We start from the raw sequence: 21,680 nt of genomic DNA, 5'->3' as shown, positions 1-21,680 counted from the left end.
AGCCCCAGCCTGCAACACTCTGGAGGAGAGAGCCCGGCCCGGTGGCTGGGTCTCACCGGAGCGCCTATCCGGGCCTCTTTCACCTCTGCCAGCCAGGCGGGGCCACACCTCCCCAGAAAACACTGCAGTGGCTGCTGTTCTGGGAACGAGCGAGTGGCCCAGACAGCCCCGGGAACAGGACTCTGGGGGATTGCATGAGAACAGACCTGACCCTGAGCCCCAGCTGCTCCTCCCTGCAAGGCAAGCAAGCACTGGCCGGTCGCACATCGCTGCCAGGTGGCCTGGCGCTAGCCATGCCAACCCCCTGGAACTGCTGTCAGTTGCCAGCCCCCCCAAGCATGAGCCGGAAGTGCCAGTGTCTGTGATCGGCTGGGCTTTCCCGGACCTCCTAGGCACCAGCCAGGCTCCCTTCACCTTTTCCTTGCCGTCCTGCAGGACCAGAGTCCAGTGCGAGCCATCCTGGCTGCTGGAGACGGCAAACTCCTTCACGAACATGGGACTGAAGATGGCTTTGGCACCCTGGGTTACAATTCCAGTGACCCTCATGATCTTCTCAAAGTCCACCTGCAGCCACTCCGTGGGGCTGTCCACCTGGGGAACGACACACCAGCCACCTGTCCCCTTTGGGAACGGCCACCAGACAGCGCGAACGCTCCCCTCTCCTCCCATGCCAGAGCCACCACCTCCCTCCTGCTGCTCGCAGTGTCCTCAGCCCCAGGCAGTGAGGACAAAGCCTGAGCGGAGCTGGTACCTGTCTGCACCCGGCTGGCGCCAAACTACCAGGTGTCGCCTGCTAGACTGACGCATGCTCCTGGACCCAAGGGAGGACCCGAGAGCACCGGCGGCACCAGGCTGACCATCCCAAAGTGCCTGCTTCGGGTGCTCTGCCGAGCACTGGGGGCAGTTCATTTGATTTCCCCACCGTGCTCGGGGCCCCGTGGCAGGGAGCATGATGGGTGCAGATGCACCTGCCCAGCGTGATACGCACGTGCTGTGCAAAAGGCACAACTCAGTGCGGCGTGTTGGGGGCGTCACAGTCACACTTTCCTTGTGTTGTGGGCGGGGCCTGCAGCAGCTACAGCCGACCCACTGCTCCTCTGCCCTTTCCCACAGGGACTCCCTGGGGAGGCTGGCCCTGGGGTACCTTTGGCCTCCAGGCGTTCGTCCTCTCCTGCAGGTTCAGTCGGGCCTGCGAGGGAGCCCAGCTGGAGAACACAGTCGTGCTGTGGGAGGAGGCAGAGATCTGCTGGTTGGAGATGCCTTTGTTCTCCATTCCTAAGGGCATGGAGCAGCCTGGAAGAGAGGGGAAGCGCTAGGAACCAAGGGGCCTTCTCCTTGCCCATTACTCACATTTGGTGGCCCACTGGCCAACCTGTTCTAGCCGGAGCAGGTCACAGTCCTGCCGCGCACGCGCCTTCTATCTGGCTACAGCTAGCCCCTGCCAGCCCAGCACCCACGTCTCCAGATTGGCCCAATCCCCAGCGCAGCTCGAGTGGCCCGTCCCTATCCAGCGTGGCTCCCAGGGGCCTCTGGGCAAGGTGGGGGACGGGCCCGGCTCTGCACTCAGGTGGAAAGGGTGGGGCCAGGGCAGCCAGCCCCCGGCAGCCCTCAGCACTGCTTGGAGTACCCGGCACAGCGCTCCCTCCGCCGCTGAGCCAGTGAGCGTGAGAGGGGGACTCCACCCGCTCCCGGGCTCCCCTGGCCTGAATAGGGCAGCTGAGCAAACAGGGCCCCCAGCAGAGCTGAGGCTGGACGTGCTCCCCGCGGCCAACACCCCCCGAGTGCTGGCTCCACTGGCCTCCCAGAACCCCTAGAGCCCTCCGTCGGCAAGGCGGCTTTCGAGCACATCACGCCCCTTCCTCCCGGGATGCCCGGAGCCAGCTCCAGTGTGGTCCGACCCTGCAGGCCCGGAGCACCCTCAGCTCGGGCAGAAATCGGCGGGAGCCGAGTTCAGCGCCTCAGGGGAGCTAGAGGCCACAGCGGAGGAGCCAGGGCCACACGGAGGGACTTACTGTTCAGATCACAGCCAATGAGCTCCATGCGCAGCGTGGTCCGGATGCTGTAGTGCGTGGGGTGCAGGCGGATATACCGAGCGATGATTGGCGGGTTGAAGTGATTATCTTGCACTCCCGTTGCATCCACATTCCCAAAGAACACCTGCAGGGAGGGAGGAGATGGGCCTGTTACTCCAGTGCCCGCAGAAGGAAGAGGACAGCGGTCTACAGATTGCTGAGTGGCGAGAAGGTCCCTCCAGTTTGGCACCTATTAACCAGGAACAGGGCTCGGAGAAATGAATATAAACACTGTTCACGTGGATACGAAGAAATCCTATTCCATACAACTCAAAAAGAGCCAGCGGAACTCCCTGCCACATGATGTCACTGAAGAGTAGGTTTCCAAATGATCAGACACCTATCTGGATAAAAACATCTGCCATGGGATGAACTAGGGTGCAATTACTAGAGAAATGAACTTACCACCTTAGGCGAAAACTTACCACCTGCTGGGGAAGTTCTTTACCCTGGGATAGCAGTAGAGATTTATAAGAGCTGGAGGGTTCTGGCCACTGCCGCAGACCGGATGCTTGGCCCATCAGTCAGTTCCAGGCAGATCTGTGTTCTCTCCATTACTTACCATCTGGGAGCTGGTGGCATTTCCCTTGTAGCTCTTCCACCACTTGCCATCAAGGCCATAGAAGATGACAAACTGGGAGATGTAGAGGCTGGAGAGCTTTTGCCGGGCCCCCTGGGTCTTTATGCCGTGAAGGATGGTGGGACGCAGCAGATCCACCTGCGAGGGGAGGCAGAGTCAAGTCCTGTAGGGGATCGCCAGTGACAGTGCTTCCTGCACAGGCTTGGGGTCGGGCAGGAGCTTCCTTCTATGCTGGCACATCACAGGGTTATTTGCCTTGTTCCAATGATCTGAACATGGCGGTGACTTCTGTGGTGTAAACTCCCCTTCGGTGTCCCAGCAGAGCTTTGGGCATTCCATGCAACTGAGACGGGATGAACTGAACCCCGGGAAAAGGAAAGGCTGGGGTCTCAAACATAGATTGTTAACCTTTGGAACTCCTTGCCACTGGTCCAAGCGTATCGCAAGATGGATAAAAGGATTTGACATTTATGTTAAGAAGACGAATGCCCAAAGTTTTATTAGATAAAGCCGTAAAAAGGACATCAACTTTCCGACTGCAGGGCACAGTGAACCCGCAGCTGATAGGGGCTCCCTCCTGGCTAGGTTATTCCATAGCTGTCCGGTGGGGGATCTGTACTTCCTCTGAAGCAGTTGGTACTGGCCACTGCTGACAACACTGGAGCAAATGGGACCATGGGCCACGTCTGGCTGGGCAGTGCCTAGGCTCCTGTTTACAAGTGTGGGCTGGTCTGGGGCGTATGTGAATCGGGGCTGACCAGAGCCAGGCTGGCTGAGACTTGTTCCGGCTGGGGGACTGCCCCGCCCCTGGCCTTAGGCCTGGCGTCCGCACACAGCAGCTGGAGCGGGGTGGCAGTGTTACAGTGCATGGGCCTGCAGGGGGCAGAGCGCCCCCCTTGAATGCACAGGGGGGCAGCGCGCCTGTTCTGGTCATTAACGGGCACCTCTCTCCAAAGGGAATCGTGAAATCTTCCTCTTCTCTCCAGCAGAGGGAGCCGGACACTGGCGGCTCCCCCAGAGGGCCGGGCGATGCCAGAGCCAAGGTGCAGCGAGGGGTGTCTGCACCAGGGGCCCTTCCTGCGGCACCGGGACCGGCTGCTACTCCCAGCGCCCACAGCGCATCCCACTGGGGCTCGCAGGCTGCTCCAGAGCCGCACAGTCTGGGGGGAGCACAGAGCCCGGCAGAAGGGGGAAAGGGGAGGGTAGCCCTGGGGGAAACGTGTGTGCGTGTCTAGGGTTTGCAGAGGGTGCGTGTGTAGGGTCTGGAGGGGGGTGCGTGTCTAGGGTGTGGGGGGGTGCGTGCGTAGGGTCTAAGGGGGGTGCGTGCGTAGGGTTTGGAGGGGTGTGTGCGTAGGGTTTGGAGGGGGGTGCGTGCGTAGGGTCTGGAGGGGGGTGCGTGCGTAGGGTTTGGAGGGGGTGCGTGTGTAGGGTCTGGAGGGGGGTGCGTGCGTAGGGTCTAAGGGGGGTGCGTGCGTAGGGTTTGGAGGGGGTGCGTGCGTAGGGTTTGGAGGGGGTGTGTGTGTAGGGTTTGGAGGGGGTGCGTGCGTAGGGTCTAAGGGGGGTGCGTGCGTAGGGTCTGGAGGGGGGTGCGTGCGTAGGGTCTGGAGGGGGGTGCGTGCGTAGGGTCTGGAGGGGGGTGCGTGCGTAGGGTCTGGGGGGGTGCGTGCGTAGGGTTTGGAGGGGGGTGCGTGCGTAGGGTCTGGGGGGGTGCATGAGTAGGGTTTGGAGGGGGGTGTATGTGTAGGGGGGTTTGGAGGGGGTGTGTGCGTAGGGTTTGGAGGGGGGTGCGTGCGTAGGGTCTGGAGGGGGGTGCGTGCGTAGGGTCTGGAGGGGGGTGCGTGCGTAGGGTCTGGAGGGGGTGCGTGCGTAGGGTCTGGAGGGGGGTGCGTGCGTAGGGTTTGGAGGGGGGTGCGTGCGTAGGGTCTGGAGGGGGTGCGTGCGTAGGGTCTGGAGGGGGTGCGTGCGTAGGGTCTGGAGGGGGGTGCGTGCGTAGGGTCTGGAGGGGGGTGCGTGCGTAGGGTCTAAGGGGGGTGCGTGCGTAGGGTCTGGAGGGGGGTGCGTGCGTAGGGTCTGGAGGGGGGTGCATGCGTAGGGTCTGGAGGGGGGTGCGTGCGTAGGGTCTGGAGGGGGGTGCGTGCGTAGGGTGTGGGGGGGGGTGTATGTGTAGGGTTTGGAGGGGGTGTGTGCGTAGGGTCTGGAGGGGGGTGCGTGCGTAGGGTTTGGAGGGGGGTGCGTGCGTAGGGTTTGGAGGGGGGTGCGTGCGTAGGGTCTGGAGGGGGGTGCGTGCGTAGGGTCTGGAGGGGGGTGCATGCGTAGGGTCTGGAGGGGGGTGCGTGCGTAGGGTCTGGAGGGGGGTGCATGCGTAGGGTCTGGAGGGGGGGTGCGTGCGTAGGGTGTGGGGGGGGTGTATGTGTAGGGTTTGGAGGGGGTGTGTGCGTAGGGTCTGGAGGGGGGTGCGTGCGTAGGGTCTGGAGGGGGGTGCGTGCGTAGGGTCTAAGGGGGGTGCGTGCGTAGGGTCTGGAGGGGGTGCGTGCGTAGGGTTTGGAGGGGGTGTGTGCGTAGGGTCTGGAGGGGGGTGCGTGCGTAGGGTCTGGAGGGGGGTGCGTGCGTAGGGCCTAAGGGGGGTGCGTGCGTAGGGTCTGGAGGGGGGTGCGTGTCTAGGGTGTGGGGGGGTGCGTGCGTAGGGTCTAAGGGGGGTGCGTGCGTAGGGTTTGGAGGGGGTGTGTGCGTAGGGTTTGGAGGGGGTGCGTGCGTAGGGTCTAAGGGGGGTGCGTGCGTAGGGTTTGGAGGGGGTGCGTGCGTAGGGTCTGGAGGGGGTGCGTGTGTGCGTAGGGTCTAAGGGGGGTGCGTGCGTAGGGTTTGGAGGGGGTGCGTGCGTAGGGTCTGGAGGGGGTGCGTGCGTAGGGTCTGGAGGGGGTGCGTGCGTAGGGTCTAAGGGGGTGCGTACGTAGGGTCTGGAGGGGGGTGCGTGCGTAGGGTCTGGAGGGGGGTGCGTACGTAGGATTTGGAGGGGGGTGTATGTGTAGGGTGTGGGGGGGTGCGTACGTAGGGTTTGGAGGGGGGTGTATGTGTAGGGTGTGGGGGGGTGCATGAGTAGGGTTTGGAGGGGGGTGTATGTGTAGGGTTTGGAGGGGGTGTGTGCGTAGGGTTTGGAGGGGGGTGCGTGCGTAGAGTTTGGAGGGGGGTGCGTGCGTAGGGTCTGGAGGGGGGTGCGTGCGTAGAGTCTGGAGGGGGGTGCGTGCGTAGAGTTTGGAGGGGGTGCGTGCGTAGAGTTTGGAGGGGGGTGCGTGCGTAGAGTCTGAGGGGGGTGTGTGCGTAGGGTCTGGAGGGGGTGCGTGCGTAGAGTTTGGAGGGGGGTGCGTGCGTAGGGTCTGGAGGGGGGTGCGTGCGTAGGGTCTAAGGGGGGTGCGTGCGTAGAGTTTGGAGGGGGGTGCGTGCGTAGGGTCTGGAGGGGGGTGCATGCGTAGGGTCTGGAGGGGGGTGCGTGCGTAGGGTCTGGAGGGGGGTGCGTGCGTAGGGTGTGGGGGGGGGGTGTATGTGTAGGGTGTGGAGGGGGTGCGTGCGTAGGGTCTGGAGGGGGGTGCGTGCGTAGGGTTTGGAGGGGGTGTGTGCGTAGGGTTTGGAGGGGGTGCGTGCGTAGGGTCTGGAGGGGGGTGCGTGCGTAGGGTCTGGAGGGGGGTGCATGCGTAGGGTCTGGAGGGGGGTGCGTGCGTAGGGTTTGGAGGGGGTGTGTGTGTAGGGTGTGGGGGGGTGCGTGCGTAGGGTTTGGAGGGGGGTGTATGTGTAGGGTTTGGAGGGGGTGTGTGCGTAGGGTTTGGAGGGGGGTGCGTGCGTAGGGTCTGGAGGGGGGTGTGTGCGTAGGGTCTAAGGGGGGTGCGTGCGTAGGGTTTGGAGGGGGTGCGTGCGTAGGGTTTGGAGGGGGTGTGTGCGTAGGGTCTGGAGGGGGGTGCGTGCGTAGGGTCTGGAGGGGGGTGCGTGCGTAGGGCCTAAGGGGGGTGCGTGCGTAGGGTCTGGAGGGGGGTGCGTGCGTAGGGTCTGGAGGGGGGTGTATGTGTAGGGTGTTGGGGGGTGCGTACGTAGGGTTTGGAGGGGGGTGTATGTGTAGGGTTTGGAGGGGGTGTGTGCGTAGGGTCTAAGGGAGGTGCGTGCGTAGGGTCTGGAAGGGGGTGCATGAGTAGGGTTTGGAGGGGGTGCGTGCGTAGGGTCTGGAGGGGGTGCGTGCGTAGGGTCTAAGGGGGGTGCGTGCGTAGGGTTTGGAGGGGGTGCGTGCGTAGGGTCTAAGGGGGGTGCGTGCGTAGGGTCTGGAGGGGGGTGCGTGCGTAGGATCTAAGGGGGGTGCGTGCGTAGGGTCTGGAGGGGGGTGCGTGCGTAGGGTCTAAGGGGGGTGCGTGCGTAGGGTCTGGAGGGGGGTGCGTGCGTAGGGTCTAAGGGGGGTGCGTGCGTAGGGTCTGGAGGGGGTGCGTGTGTAGGGTCTGGAGGGGGGTGCGTGCGTAGGGTCTGGAGGGGGTGCGTGTGTAGGGTCTGGAGGGGGGTGCATGCGTAGGGTCTGGAGGGGGGTGCGTGCGTAGGGTCTGGAGGGGTGCATGGGGAGTGCGAGGGGGTGTAGGTAGGTAGGAAGGTTCGGGGGTGATAGATCCCAGCCTGGCGGCGGGGCGGGGGCACCGGGGACGCGGGGCGCAGACGCAGAGGGGGTTCCCCGAGCGCTCTGCTCACTGCCTCTCTGCGGCCAACGTGCAGGCCAAGGGGCGGCCGCGTTAGCGACACCGACCTGGATCCAGGAGTTGCCGCCGTCTGTGCTCCAGGCGTTGACGGAGCCCGACTGGTCCAAGCGGGCCAGCCGCGGTGCCCATTGCTCTGCGGGGAAGCACACGAGGGAGGTGCCCGTGGGCTGCCTGCCAGACCTGGGACCGCAGCCGCGTGGGAAGGGCAGGGGCCAGAGAGCTCGGCACTCCCAGATGTGGGCTCGGTTGCAGACAGAGCCCTGCTCCCCTCTGGCCACCCGCCCCCCAGGGACCGGGGCTCGTGCGCTGTCTGGGGCCCATCCCAGGCGCAGACAGGGCCGCTCTGGGAGCTGGGGGAGGGGAGGGCTGCTCTGGCTGCCAGAAGGGGTTGCTGGGCACTGCAGGCAGGGAGAGCTGACCTGCACCCAAAGTGCTGATCACCTGCCTGCTGCAGACGCCCCGTCTCCCTGTGCGCGGTGGAGCCCTCTGGGCCTGGCTGGACAATCGCCCGCTCCGCTCCAGGGTGCAGGTGAAATCCCCAGCAGCGTGTGCAGGGCTCCAGGAACCCAGAAAAGGTGAGAAGCCCCGGGAAAGGGGCCAGCGAAGGGGTTCTGGAGCTGGGTGGAAGGAGGGCACCTGGCGGGGAGCAGGAGCCGCTCCAGGAAAAGGCCTTGTCTCTCTGGCTGGTGGAGGAGTCAGGCCTGGCCCACACGTGTTGGCTGAGCCCTGGCCCTTCCCCGGTCATCACTAGCCCAGCACTCACCGTACTGGCCTGACGCTGTGATCTGAGAGTCGGCGATGTTCCCGGAGGCCAGGCCCAGCGGGATCTGACACTCTGCAGCCGAGGGAAGAGGAGAGACGGTGAATGGGGCTGGTGTTGCCCTTTGGCGCCCGAGGCTTTCGTCCCGGACACCGAGTCCCGTGTGTGGCTCGGCACAGCGTGTACGCTAAGCCTGGGCGCCGCCCCAGGGCCGGTGACCTCTGGACGCCAGTGAGGGCACCGCAGGGGGCAGGGCCAATCGCCCGGGAGGCAGCCAGGCGGGCATGTGGGAGCTCTGGCTGTGCGGGAAGGGCGTGCCAGCAGCACAGCTGGCAGCTCACTGGGCACCAGCCAGCGTGGGCAGCACAACCCAAGCACCAGGCAGCTTGTCTGGGCCTGGCCCTCTGGTGTTCTACCCTGGGCCTGGAATTGCTGCTGGTGCTGGGCTCTGGGTGTCTTGTAAAGACAAATCTTCATATACAGGTCTCAGCAGCACCCCCTGGCTTCACGTCCTTTGCTGATCTGCAGAGCACGGGCATGTTTATTTCCATGACAACCTGGACTTTAAAACACCAGAGAGCTGCCCCTTGTGCTCTGCAGGGCTGGGGCAGTGGATCTTGCACAGCTTTCTAATGTGTCTTCAAACAAAGATTTTTGGGCACACATGCAATGCGTCCTTAAGAAAGGAAAGGGACCGTTCCTTTGTCAGACCAAGTGCCTGTGTCTTGGCAGGGGCTGGGTAGGAGCCGTAGGGTCCCTCCTAGCCCAAGGAGTCTATGATCTACGAAGTGTAACAAACCGCCCCTTTCCTTCAGTTGCAAAGCTAGGATTTGAATGAGGTGGAAGCTGATTTGCACTTGAGCGGACAGACTGGGCTGCAGTTCCCAATCCACGTTTCGCACCACTTCACATGGTACATAGCATGGCTGAACATGCCAGCCCCTGTGAGGCTATGTCTGCACTACAAGGAACCGTCGGAAAAAGGGACGCAAACTGTGCTCCGCAATTTGCATACCTTTTCCCGATAGTTTTTTCAGAAGTGACTTTTTCGAAATTTGGTCCGTCTACAGTTGGCCAAATTTCAGAAAAGCCTCCTCTTTTGGAAGAGCCCTTCTTCCTCGTGGGAGGAGAAAGACAGGGCTTCCGAAAGAGCGTGCCTGCTCGTCTGCAAAAAAAGCAGAAGAGCAGACGCGTTCCCTGGACGCAGCAGAGTTTTTAACAGGATATCTCCCGGAAAATCCCCGTAGCGCAGACAAAGCGTGGCTCTTCGTGACTCAGTTTGCCTATCTACAGAGGGGTATTTCCCAGTTCAGGGAGCCAGCTGGACTGGCACATGCGTTTGCGGTGACAAGCGCACTCACATTTCTGCTCTTTTCATGTTGTACTCTCACTAACATGGCGTGTTGCCTTTTCCCCTGGACAAGAGCCCGTGCGCTTCTTCTAAGCAGAACACGTGGCCCATGGCTTCTTAGGGTTTGAAAATCAAGTTGCTGGGAGCAAATCTGTACGGGTGGTTTACGCTGGCCTCCAGCTTTGCACCCATAATCACATGCTCCTCCCGCCCCCCGGCTGGGGATGTAGTTCACTGCAGGCTGGCCCCTATCCTGCTGTCCCTCCTGCAGGCTCGCTCGGGCAGGCGATCAGTCGCCCACAGCTGACTGAGGGGGAAACGCTGCCACCCTGAGGGGCACGAGGGTCCCATTTTCAGAAGCGCCTAAGTGGCCGGAGGAGCGTGAGCCCTGCTCTCCAGCAGGCTCGCCCGGGTGCGTCTCTCCCCAGCTGGCTCACAGGGAATTCTCGGCAGGGGGCAAGACGAGCCACTCACTCGGGTCATACACAAGGAACAAGGCGCTCATTCCGGCCTGCTGGTGCTCTCCAACCTCGCTCTCCACCCGCCAGATCCCCGGGTGGGCGGGCCGCATTTCCACCGTCCCAAAGACACCTGGCTCACAAGAAGGGGAGGGGGGCAGAGTTAGGGTTAGTTCTTTCAGCCACGGCTCCGCCCGCCCTGGTGCCAGCTGCATGGGAGTAAAGTGCTGCCGGGGGTCCGGGTGCCAGGCAGCTTCCCAGTGACACCTGGGCCCACAGGCCCTGGAGTAACTGCCCAAAGCCAGGGCAGGGAATGAGTGTGGCCCAATCGATGCACTTGAGTTTGCTATGTAATAATAATTAAGCAAATCTGCATAGCCTGTGACTCGCACCTGGGAGCAGGGGCTGGAAGGGGAGGGCCAGTGGGCCACAGCCCCAAAGGTGAGCAATGGGGGGAGGGTCTGGGGGAAGAGGTGGTGTGAGGGCTGGGGCTCACAGGGAAAGGGGAGTGCGGGGGCAGGGCTTGTAGCAGGGTAGTGGGGGCAGGGCCAGGGCATGGTGCAGCACAGGGGAGGGGCCATGGTTTGGGTGCTGTGCCCCCCTTTTAGGCACTTCCACACTCCTGCTCTGGGGCCCTAGCCATTGACATGGAGCTCGCTGCACAAAGTGTTGGGAAACCGGAACAAGGCATCAGCAGCTAATGGCCCTTGGGCCCACACTCAGGGGCTGGTTCCCGCCAGTTTCCCAGGCTGAGGCTCGTGTCTCCCGAAGGGGGCTGGTGCTAGTCTGCACTACTCAGAGCGGGGCGGCTGGCCTGCTGGCTCCTGCCTCAGGCCCCTCCCGGAGAGTGGCTCACTCCAGCGCCCGGGCGGCTTGTACCGGGGTAGAGGTTGTAGACTCCCATTTGGTACTCGTGGTTCGTCCTGACAGAGAAGAGCTGCCCGTGGAAATGGACCGCGTGGATGTCCTCCGTGCTGCCCATGTTGAGTAGGTGCCAGCGCACCCTCTGGTGCTGAGCCACCACCAGCCCGGGCAGCGAGTCCTGCATGTAGCCGTTGATAGCTGCGGGAGAAGAGTGAGCGTGGCCCGGGCTGTGGCAGTGAGAGGTTCCCAGGGGAGTGCTGAGGTCCTCTTGCTCTCACCCAGTGGGTGGGCAAGGAAGAGGATTCAGGAGCTGGTCCCGCTGCGCTAGGGGCAGGCAGGGCAGGAGCTGGTGTTCTTACCCGGAAAGCGGCTTCTCTGTCTAAAATGAGGGTCGTGCAGCTGGGTCCGGCAGAGGGGCGGGCAGTTCCTCTGCACGTTCTCGGCGAGGTACCAGCTTTTGGTCTCATCGAAGATTGTGAAGAGCAGCGAGAACTCCTGCACGGCCAGCTGCCTCCCAAAGGCAGGGCTCAGGATGCTGGAGCGGCAGATAAGCAACGGCCCGACCAGGCCAGAGTGCAGGTCCTTCTCCTGGGAGGGGGCACAGCCAGAGTGTGAGGGCCACGCCGAACCTCCACCCATCCCCAGTGCCGGCAGAGCCACGCAGAGCCTCTCCGGTACCGTGGGCTGCACCCCAGCCAGCCCTCCTAGTGCCTGTCAGTGAGCTTCCCCCTCAGGGCCAGCCACGACCCCAGGAGCAGGGGCGGCCTCAGATGGGCAGGTGGGGGGGCTGGCTCTGAACGCCCCCAACTCACAGCTGGAAGCCGAGCGATGGAGCGGAGCTCAGCACCGCTGTGGGGGAAACCCAGCGCAGGAACCTCCCTCTAGGACACCTGGAGCCCTTTGATGCTCGTTCTAACTGTGACTCACTGGCTCCCCTCTCCAGCTCCGCTGCTGGCCCAGCCCAGCCCCAGCTGCCTCTCCTGAGACGCTCCGGGCAATGGCCCCACGTGGCCCAGCGATACCCTGCGCAGGAGAGTCCCTGGGGCCGAGGCAAGGGGCTGGCATTCTGGCTGAGCACGGCTAGCGGAGAGCCCCGGTGTCTCCTGCCAGGCTCCCACCTACCTGGTTAACGCTGGAGAAGTAAGCCCAGGCCTTGCAGTCAAACTCATTGTCAGCAGGTGCCATCTGGGGCAGCACCTTCCAGGAGTACTCGCGGAGCTCGCCGGGCGGCACTGCCTGCTGGCTGGGCCTGCTGTCGCCCCCCGGGCCATCTTGGTCGGGCAGGAGGTTGAAGTGGAAGGAGTAAGGCCGGGAAGCCAGGTTCTTGAAGCTCACCTGCACCGGGGGGGTGGGCAGACGCAAAGAGAAGGGGAATCTGGGAGCCAGGGCCCTGCCCACTGCCCCGCCCTGGTGGGACACTGGCCCTGCCCCAGCCAGACCCAGCCTCCGTCCTCTCGCTGCGCAGCAAGGGCAGGGTGGCCGGGTCTGAACCACACGGTCCGGTATTTGGGGGCTCTGTCCGGGAAACGACCTGAGAAAATACCAGACATAAAATGTCCGGTCTGTGCTAATTAGGCACCTTTATCATTATGAGGAGCATCAGGACGTAGTTACGAACTGCCTGGCTGGCAGACACGCTCACACTGCATGAGTGCGTCTACCAGCCAGGGATACCCGACTACGCGGGGGGGGGGATCCCCGGAGCCAGACTCCTCGTGCTTCGCCGGGACCGTGCGCAGGACGGGCAGCGCCCCAGGATCTGCATGCGCCTGGGTCAGTCCTGCTCCCCGCCGGCCGATTCTCTCCCCCGCTCCTCCCCGGCCAGCCCTGCTCCTCCCACCCCCCTTCTGGCCAGCCCTGCTCCCCCCACCCCCCTCCCACCCCCCTCCCGGCCAGCCCTGCTCCCCCCCACCCTCCTCCCGGCCAGCCCTGCTCCTCCCACCCCCCTCCCGGCCAGCCCTGCTCCCCCCACCCTCCTCCCGGCCAGCCCCTCCCCCCACCCCCCTGCCCTTCCCCCCCAGCCCTGCTCCTCCCACCCCCCTTCTGGCCAGCCCTGCTCCTCCCACCCCCCTCCCGGCCAGCCCTCCCCCCCCCTCCTCCCCCAATCTCCCCTGGCCAGCCCTGCTCCCCCCCACCCTCTCCCGGCCAGCCTTGCTTCCCGCCGGCCAGTTCCCCCCCAATCTCCCCTGGCCAGCCCTGCTCCCCCAACCCTCTCCCGGCCAGCTTTGCTTCCCGCCGGCCGGTTCTCCCCCCTTCCTCCTCCTGATCTCCCCCTGCCAGCCCTGCTCCCCCCGCCCCCCTCCCAGCCAGTCCTCCCCCCCCGATTTTCCCTGGCCAGCCCTGCAGCCCCACTCCCCTCCCGGCCGGTTCCCCCCTCCATCTGAGATCAAGTGTGTCCGGTATTTTTTTGAAGCTGTCTGGTAACCCTAAGTGAGGGCGCCCTGACCTCGGCTCCACAGCTGATCTCCACACAGCACCGAGGTGCTGGCCAGCCAGAGCGAGGGCTGGAGCTCGCCCACCCGCCCCAGAGAAGACCCTTGTCCTGTCAGTGCACTGAATGTGCCAGCTCTCAGCCCCAGGCCTTGGCAGCCTCCGGGGCAGGCCAGGCCTCTGGAGCCGACGGTCCCAGCCCAGGAGGCAGCAGGAAGAGCCCCTGGAGTGGCAGAGGGCCACGGGGAACGTCACCCTCCTTTTGAGATGGGGACTTGCCTCTTCCCTCGGACTCACCATGACGAAGTCATTCACTTCCGCCCTGATGTAGGGCCCCAGGAGCCCCAGGTGCTCGTCCAGCTCCCCGCGCGCCAGCGGCTGGGTGAAATCCTTGTCCAGGTACCCTCGGAAAACCACCTTCTTGAACTGCTGGGCGGGCTTCCTCCAGCCCCGCCCGGGGCCCCTGAGGAACAAGAGGAGCTCACCAGGCTCGTGGAGTGGAGGGCGCAGGGCGCTGGATGCTGTGGTCTAATGCCCCTCCCGTTGGCATCTTGCCCAAGCCACACACCCGCTCAGGCAGGCCAGGCCTAGCCACTACAGGGTCTGCCGGGCCCTCGGGAAGCAAGCCCGAGCTGGCGGCAGAGGGGTCTGTGCAGGACACGCCTGGGCCCTGCCGGCGGCTCAGAGGTGGGTGCAAACGTCGTATCCGCACAGAGCGTCTCCCTGCGGCAGCTCTCCTGGCCTGGCCCCACTCGGACGCCCGGGGCTGACCTCCAGCCAGGCACTTGCGGCAGCTCCGGCCTCGCGAGGGTCCAGCGGTTAGTGCCCGTCTTCACCCGGAGGGTTCCCTGGCTCTCCTCTGAGTGGACGGGTTGGGCCCACCCCGCACACAGCACTGCCCGGAGGAAGCCCCCCTGGCAGCCCCCCGCAGTGTGGCCAGTGAGAGGCTCATTCCTCCCCACCCCCCTGCTCCCCCCTCGGCACGGCCAGGTGCATGGGGAGCCCGTGATGACGTCTGCAGCTGACACTGCCCAGCCCCGGGAGCGCGCTGCAGCCAGAACCTGTGGGCTCAAGTGAGGGAGGCCTGGACTCGTCAGCAAAGCGGGCGCTGAGCCCAGGTGGCGGAGCCACCAGCCGGGCTGCTGCACTCGGGAGGAAGCTCCAGGACCCAAGAGGCTGGCAAGGCTCCACTGGGCGGGGAGCCAGGCTCAGGACAGGCTGGGCTGGGACCCGGGGTCTGTCCCCGGGTGGGCTCTGGGCGGGGAAGGGAAGGGAAGCAGCCGGGCTGGGAGAGATGCCCGGGGCGGGGGCAGGGCGGGCCGTGAGACGTACTTCACTTTCAGGAAGTGCTGGGGTCTCTGGCTCTCGTATTCCCACAGCACCTCGATCGCTGCCACGAAATACTGCAGCACCCGCCCCTGGTAGGAGCGCGGCCCTTGCTCCTCCTCCCCGTAGATGTCAAAGTCGCCCGCGCCTCTCTCGGGGCTGCTGTAGTCGTCATAGTCGGATTTCTCCGTCTGGGGCTCGGCGATGCTGGACTTGGCTGCACTGTCGGGGGCACGGGGCTCTCCAGGGCTCTCCAAATAGGCCTCGGGCCCAGGAGCCGAGCTCCTGTTCTTTGCTTTGCTGGTGCTTTCCACGCTGCCCTGCGGCCCCTTCCATCCTGGGCCTGGGAGGGGAGCGGCATCTTCCTCTTTCAGCACTTGGTTTTCTTGCTGGATGTGCCTCAGCTGCCTTTGGCCTCCTGGCAGGGCCTGGCCGAGAGCCTCGCCCCCCTGGGGACGCAGGGTGCTTGTTCTGGAGGCCTGTTTGGCCAGCGTCTCCGAGGCCTCTATGCTCGCTGGAAAAGCCTTCGATCCAGCTCCTGCTGCCCGGTGCTGACTGGCCTCAGAGCCAAGCTCCTGTGGCACTTCCCCAGAGACCCGCAGCTCCGGCGGCTCCAAGGTGCCCGCGTGCCCACCTGCCACACTCCCCTCGGGCAGCAAGCTCCGACGCACCCCCCGGTCAGCGGCCCCGCCACGCTGCGTCGCACTCGCTGCAGGGGGCTCAGTGCTGCTCGCCGGCCCCACGACCCGCGCCGAGATGGGGGCCACCCCCAGCGTCTGCTCTCCTGCCGCCTCAGGGGGCCCCGCGTCGGCCTCAGTGCCTGCTGTCTGCTCCCCTTCCCAGGGGGCAGGGGCAGCGCTAGGTCGAGGTGTCTCCTCCGGCTCTTCCACCCTCAGAAGGGAGCCGCCTCCTCTGGGAGCTGCACTGTGCCCCGCTGCCGGAGGCTCCCGGCTGCTGGCCCGGGGTGGCGGTGCGTCCGGCGGGCTGGGGCTTGGCGCTTCCCTGCTGTGCCCCGTGGGGCTGTCAGTGCCACTCGCTCCAGGGTCTACGCGGGGCCAAGCACCAAAGGGCTTTGCTCTGTCGGAGCTTTTCTTGGTAGTGCCTCTGAGCATGGCTCCGACTCCTGAATGTCCGCCAGAGCCCTGCCTTCCCCTCTGCGCCCCTGCCTTGTCCCCCTGCCCTTGCTGCACCTCCGTCCCTTCCAGCGAAGCACCGGCTGATTCCAGGGGCCTCTTGTGTCCATGAGAGGTGCAGGGCTTGAAAGTCGGCTTTGCAGGGGGCCAGCTGTCCGAGGCCGGCTCCATGCTCTTATTCCTGTGGATTGCACCTTCTTCGTCTGACCTGCTGGCCTCCAGGAGAGCCGGACCATTTCTTGAGTCCACCGTCCCTGCTGGAGGGGCTCTCCTGGAGAGAGAAACTTCCCCGCTATGCGCCACGCTGTCCGACGTCTCCTTCCTTTCCGCAGCATCGTGGGGCTTTGGCCCTCGCGTTAGTTCATCGGTGTCTGGTGTCGGGACATAGCTGGGGGCAGAACTGCCATTGTGGCCCAGAACTCTTCTTCCTGGGAGGCTTGTCCCACTGGTACGCTTGTCGGGTGCTAGCCTCATGCCACTTGCTGCAGCCAAGCGCCGCTCTGCACCTGAAAGGCCCGGATCATCAGCAGGTTCATCCAGCCCTAACTGGGCGACACTCCTGGTCTCGTGGGCCAGGGGACGGTTTTCTGCAAGCCCCCGATCTGCTCTGTCTGAGGGTGCAATGTTAGTCTTACCGAGGGAAGGGTGTTCCTGATGTGGGAGAGGGGCCCTTTGAATTTCTGTGTCATTTGAAGACTTCTCTGCAAAGGACACGTCTCCGTCTGCCGCCGGCACGTTCTCGTGGGGCACGGCGCCGGGCGCTGGGCTAATTCGCGTCCCCTCTTGAGACGCTCCGGAAAGGCCTAGTGACGCCTCTTCTTGAAGCTTGGTGCCATTTTCTAGCCTCATGTCTAGTTGCCCTGGTGCACTGCTGCTTTTAAGAAATGCTTCCCCGTTGTTCCCATGGGCGACGGCACGCCCGCTTGTGCTCTCTGCTGCCTGGCCCCGTGGCGCGGAAGCACTAGCCCCTTTCAGGAAAGGGCAGTCCTTAGCCGACAGCGTCACCTCTCTAGTTACAGGATCAGCCAGTGGCTTGTGTGGCCTTGAAGATGTGACATTCGGCTCCAGCGGCTTCTCCTCGCCCTCTAGCGCAGCTCTTTTCTGAACCCCGGGATCACGCCTGGAGTCCTGGGCTTGCAGTGGCCTCTCGTTCCCTGCAGGGCCAGTGTCGCTAGCCCTGAAGAAAAGCTCCTGAGGGCCCAGTGCATGCACCGTCTCTTCTGATTGTGCCGAAGTAACATTCCCTTGAAGAAACTCTTCCAAGTGGGCGAACGGAGCAGTTGGTTGCAACGTCCCGTTCTCGGCTGGCGCCTGCAGCTCTGCGCCCCCTTCGGCCGTCTCTGTGGCATGGCTTGGCCTGCGCTTTCCGAAGAAGAGAGACTCTCCTGGAGATGAGCCAGCTGCTGCTGAACTTGCATTGTGAGGGGCCACGTCACTGGAGCTTGGTGACTTCCCTTCAGCTGGAGGGTGTCCAAGTCCCTGGCCAGGGCGAATCATTTCTGACAACCCTTCTTCTGAGGAGTCGGAGTCATAAGCTACTGGCTCAAAGTCAGTCTCGGCTTGAGAGGGCAGGGAAGGGCCGTGGGGAGCGGAGAGCACGGCTGCGCCACCGGAAGGGGAGCCCGTCCAGTTCCTCAGGCGGGCTTGAAGGCTGTGGTTGAACCCGAGCGGCTGGCTGGCTTTTCTCAAGCAGGGTGTCAGCTGGGCACTGGGCATCTCTGTTTCCTTTTGGGAAGAAGTGACATTACAGCCCTTTCCCACATTCGCCCTGCGTCCTCTCTTCCCCCCGGAGAAGCCCCTAGGTTGAGGGCCGTTGCCCTCCCACGCCACGTAATCCGGTCCCAAGTCATAGTCCTCCCCGTAGGAATAGAGCTCGGGGTCAGTGCTGCACTTAGAGACTGTGAACTTTGCCCGCATTCCTCTCTCTCTGCAGTCAGGGCTCAGGCATCCCAGAGTCCACACACCTACCTCGGGAAGGACAAGAGAACAGCGTTAGCCCGACACACCTGGCAAACAAGAGGAGTCGCCCTCCCCCCTCAGCACGCTAAGCCACTGGCATCTTCTGTCCACCGAAATCCATCCCACCCTGCATTCTCCACTCATGCAGCGCTCCAGGGGCTGCAACAGCTCTGCCAGCGCTTAGAATGAACCTGGAATTGCTTTAACGAACCGAATGCCTCCTTGGTCCCCCCCCTTTTGCCTGCTACGTCCCCACACTGGCTTCCGTGTGTAGCCACGAGGGGTTAAGTGATGGCTGCAGCTTGGGGAGTACGATCCAGCAGCCAGAGGGATTCCAGACTCAGCCCAGCCGAGGCCTGGCTGGTGCTGGCAGATACTCTGTGCTGGTTCTGTGCTACATTGGCCGTGGGGATGGACTCTGAGGCCAGTAATGTGAGTTCACAAAGCCGCTCGGTCGGCTGCCAGTGGGTGGCAACAGATTCTCCATCGCTGGCCATTTTTAAATCACCAGCTGTTTTGTGAAGGATTCGCTCTAGTTCCAAGAGGGCCGTGCTGGGGCAGACGGTCCGATCTGGCCGTGGAGCCTATGACCCTATGGGGAGAATGTTTTCTGCAGGCGCTGGTCTCCCCAGCCCCAGCCCCCATTTCTCTCCTGTTCAAGGTAAAAGAAACCAAAGCCCCCCCCCCATTCCTTCCTGCCCAGGCATCACAATAATCATCCAGAGTTAGATACGTCTCCCTGGGAACTGCTGATTTCTGGGTTCCCTCGACCCCCCTCCGCTGGAGAGCACAGGGCCTTCTGCTGCCTCAGGGCCAGCCTGGTGCCTTTTCCCCATTCTCTATCCACTTACATACAATTGTGCCAGCTTCTCATTCTCCCCAGGGTGGGCAAAGGGTCAAGGGTAAAGCCACAAGCACAACTCTGAGTGGCCCATGCAGCTATTTCAAATCAGACACAGGAGGCAGCGCCAGGGAAGTGGCATCGATTGGGCAGCATGCTGGCATCACGTCTGAGCCGACGCCCACTAGATCCCTGTGCGGCTGGGAGCGGCTGAGCCCGTGACGGCGACAGGCAGACGAGGGATGAGGAACAAGGGCCAGCAGGGGAGTTGTGAGCTTAGATGACCGAGTTAAATCTGTGGGCTGGGATCTGGCTAGTTGCCAGAGGATGTGGACACTGGATTGGCCTTCCCGCCAGCCGAACCTGGGCACACAGCCCTGGGCGCAGCTTTGGCACCCAAGGGGTATTCTAGTTCCTACACTCAAGCTGCTATGGCTTGTTTTAATAGCTCAGCAGACACGCTGCCGGACGCGCTGCTGATTTCTGTGTTCCCACGCTGCCGGACACGCGGCTGATTTCTGGGTTCCCATGCTGCCAGACGCACTGCTGATTTCTGGGTTCCCACGCTGCCGGACGGGCGGCTGATTTCTAGGTTCCCACGCTGCTGGACGGGCGGCTGATTTCTAGGTTCCCACGCTGCCAGACGGGCAGCTGATTTCTGGATTCCCACGCTGCCGGATGGGCGGCTGATTTCTGGGTTCCCACGCTGCCGGATGGGCGGCTGATTTCTGGGTTCCCACGCTGCCAGACGGGCGGCTGATTTCTGGATTCCCACGCTGCCAGACGGGCGGCTGATTTCTGGGTTCCTACGCTGCTGGATGCGCTGCTGATTTCTGGGTTCCCACACTGCCGGACGGGCAGCTGATTTCTGGATTCCCACGCTGCCGGATGGGCGGCTGATTTCTGGGTTCCCACGCTGCCAGACGGGCGGCTGATTTCTGGATTCCCACGCTGCCAGACGGGCGGCTGATTTCTGGGTTCCTACGCTGCTGGATGCGCTGCTGATTTCTGGGTTCCCACACTGCCGGACGGGCAGCTGATTTCTGGATTCCCACGCTGCCGGATGGGCGGCTGATTTCTGGGTTCCCACGCTGCCAGACGGGCGGCTGATTTCTGGATTCCCACGCTGCCAGACGGGCGGCTGATTTCTGGGTTCCTACGCTGCTGGATGCGCTGCTGATTTCTGGGTTCCCACACTGCCGGACGGGCGGCTGATTTCTGGGTTCCCACGCTGCCAGACAGGCGGCTGATTTCTGGGTTCCCACGCTGCCGGACGGGCGGCTGATTTCTGGGTTCCCACGCTGCCGGACGGGCGGCTGATTTCTGGGTTCCCACGCTGCCGGACGCGCTGCTGATTTCTGGGTTCCCACACTGCCGGACGGGCAGCTGATTTCTGGGTTCCCACGCTGCCGGACGGGCGGCTGATTTCTGGGTTCCCACGCTGCCGGACGCGCTGCTGATTTCTGGGTTCCCACGCTGCCGGACGGGCTGCTGATTTCTGGGTTCCCACGCTGCCGGCCGGGCGTCTGATTTCTGGGTTCCCACGCTGCCGGCCGGGCGTCTGATTTCTGGGTTCCCACGCTGCCGGACGGGCGTCTGATTTCTGGGTTCCCACAATGCCGGACGCGCTGCTGATTTCTGGGTTCCCATGCTGCCGGACGGGCGGCTGATTTCTGGGTTCCTACGCTGCCGGACGCGCTGCTGATTTCTGGGTTCCCACGCTGCCGGACGGGCAGCTGATTTCTGGGTTCCCACACTGCCAGACGGGCGGCTGATTTCTGGGTTCCTACGCTGCCAGACGGGCGGCTGATTTCTGGGTTCCCACGCTGCTGGACGGGCGGCTGATTTCTGGGTTCCTACGCTGCCGGACGCGCTGCTGATTTCTGGGTTCCCACGCTGCCGGACGGGCGGCTGATTTCTGGGTTCCCACGCTGCCGGACGGGCGGCTGATTTCTGGGTTCCCACGCTGCCGGACGGGTGGCTGATTTCTGGGTTCCCACGCTGCCGGACGGGCTGCGCCCCACCCGGTCTTTTGTCGGAATGACAAAAGGTTTGCAGCGGGGGGAGGGTTGCGAGATAAGGGCGTTTGTGGCACTCCGGAAAGGGGGAGGCAGAGAGCGGCCGAACACGTGGTTGTGGCTTTCCAAAGCTTTTGGGAATAACCGATCAGCTTCTGCTCCTGGCACCTGAATGCAGCCCTCTGAGAATTACTGCCGAAGTCCTGGCTCAAAACCAAACAAGTTTAAAAGTTGCCCCAACTTCAGAGTGGGAGTTTTTAGAGGGGTAACGTTACAATGACAGTCAATCTCTCGGCTCACTTCCCGCCAGTCGGGAGTGCCCAGACCTGCCTGTCCCGTTGTATTTCTCAGCGCTGCACTGGTGTTTCTCTGGAAGGTTTCAGAGACGGCCCAAGCACGGACCTCGGCTCAAACACCGGCAGGGTGTGAGTGTGGACAGCAGACACAACACCAGATCTTACTCTTCCTCATCTCTGCACTGGCACCAGGCCAGCGAGGCTGATTCTTCACAGCTGCTTTCAACCATGAGCCACATCCACAGGAGCTGCCCCCAGTCTGTTCTGGCAATGGAACTAGGGAGCTGGCTGGGGAGGGTGAACCCAGGCAGGCCTGAAAGGACCACTCACTTGCTCATGCCGTTGCAGGGCTGAGCTCTGATGAGTTACTCTCTTGCTCTTAATACAGCTGGTTATTTGTCAAGCGGGTCCCTCCAGTTCCTGCACTAACCTGCTCTGCCGAGCGCGCGGGCCTGCCTCTGTGGGCGCACACTGCACAGCAGCCAGGCGCAGCGATTTTAACCGCTCTGGTTACTCACCTGGCTTCTCTATGTAGGTGTAGACGGTTTCCCCCGAAAGCGGGAAGAGGGTGAGCGTGTCCTCAAAGACCAGGTTGCGTTTGAAGGTGTTTCCGGAGAAGAGCACAGACAGGAAGTCTGTCTGGGCCCCGACGCTCAGGACGTACCAGTACACCACTTGCTGCAGGCAGAGTCTCAGGTGCAGGTTGTCATAGACATAGCCGTTAATACCTAGAACAGGCATGGGGGGTCAGTGCTTTGGGCTCGCCTGGCACTAGCTCTGTGCTGGGACAATCACAAGGCAGGCCCTTGGATACGGACAGTCCCGCCTTTTCCTTCTGTCACAGACTCACAGAAGATGGTGCTTGGCACAG

At 63.4% G+C, this 21,680-nt stretch overlaps 1 protein-coding gene across 7 annotated transcripts in view; it reads right to left on the bottom strand.

Annotated features, from left to right (window-relative positions):
- F8 (coagulation factor VIII) overlaps positions 1 to 21,680 on the bottom strand; it is a 92,824-nt gene that overhangs the window by 1,316 nt on the left and 69,828 nt on the right. For 4 of the 7 annotated variants that reach the window (XM_075941246.2, XM_075941252.2, XM_075941250.2 and 1 more), the window contains 13 exons: positions 21,328 to 21,537; positions 14,569 to 17,659; positions 13,534 to 13,699; positions 11,929 to 12,141; positions 11,166 to 11,394; positions 10,822 to 11,004; positions 9,959 to 10,075; positions 8,137 to 8,208; positions 7,421 to 7,506; positions 2,635 to 2,790; positions 2,013 to 2,157; positions 1,145 to 1,293; positions 415 to 591 (listed from right to left, as the gene is read on the bottom strand). In XM_075941246.2, the coding sequence (XP_075797361.2) occupies positions 415 to 591; positions 1,145 to 1,293; positions 2,013 to 2,157; positions 2,635 to 2,790; positions 7,421 to 7,506; positions 8,137 to 8,208; positions 9,959 to 10,075; positions 10,822 to 11,004; positions 11,166 to 11,394; positions 11,929 to 12,141; positions 13,534 to 13,699; positions 14,569 to 17,659; positions 21,328 to 21,537 (4,994 nt within the window). Of the gene's footprint in view, positions 1 to 414; positions 592 to 1,144; positions 1,294 to 2,012; positions 2,158 to 2,634; positions 2,791 to 7,420; positions 7,507 to 8,136; positions 8,209 to 9,958; positions 10,076 to 10,821; positions 11,005 to 11,165; positions 11,395 to 11,928; positions 12,338 to 13,533; positions 13,700 to 14,568; positions 17,660 to 21,327; positions 21,538 to 21,680 lie in introns of those variants that run through there. The other 3 variants (XM_075941253.2, XM_075941247.2, XM_075941254.2) reach the window with 3 other exon arrangements.

This window comes from Pelodiscus sinensis, chromosome 13, assembly GCF_052426305.1.
Source record: "Pelodiscus sinensis isolate ZL-2025 chromosome 13, ASM5242630v1, whole genome shotgun sequence".
Taxonomy (NCBI): domain Eukaryota; kingdom Metazoa; phylum Chordata; order Testudines; family Trionychidae; genus Pelodiscus; species Pelodiscus sinensis.
Note: the sequence above shows the minus strand (reverse complement) of the source record. Positions and strands in the feature narration are given on the sequence as shown.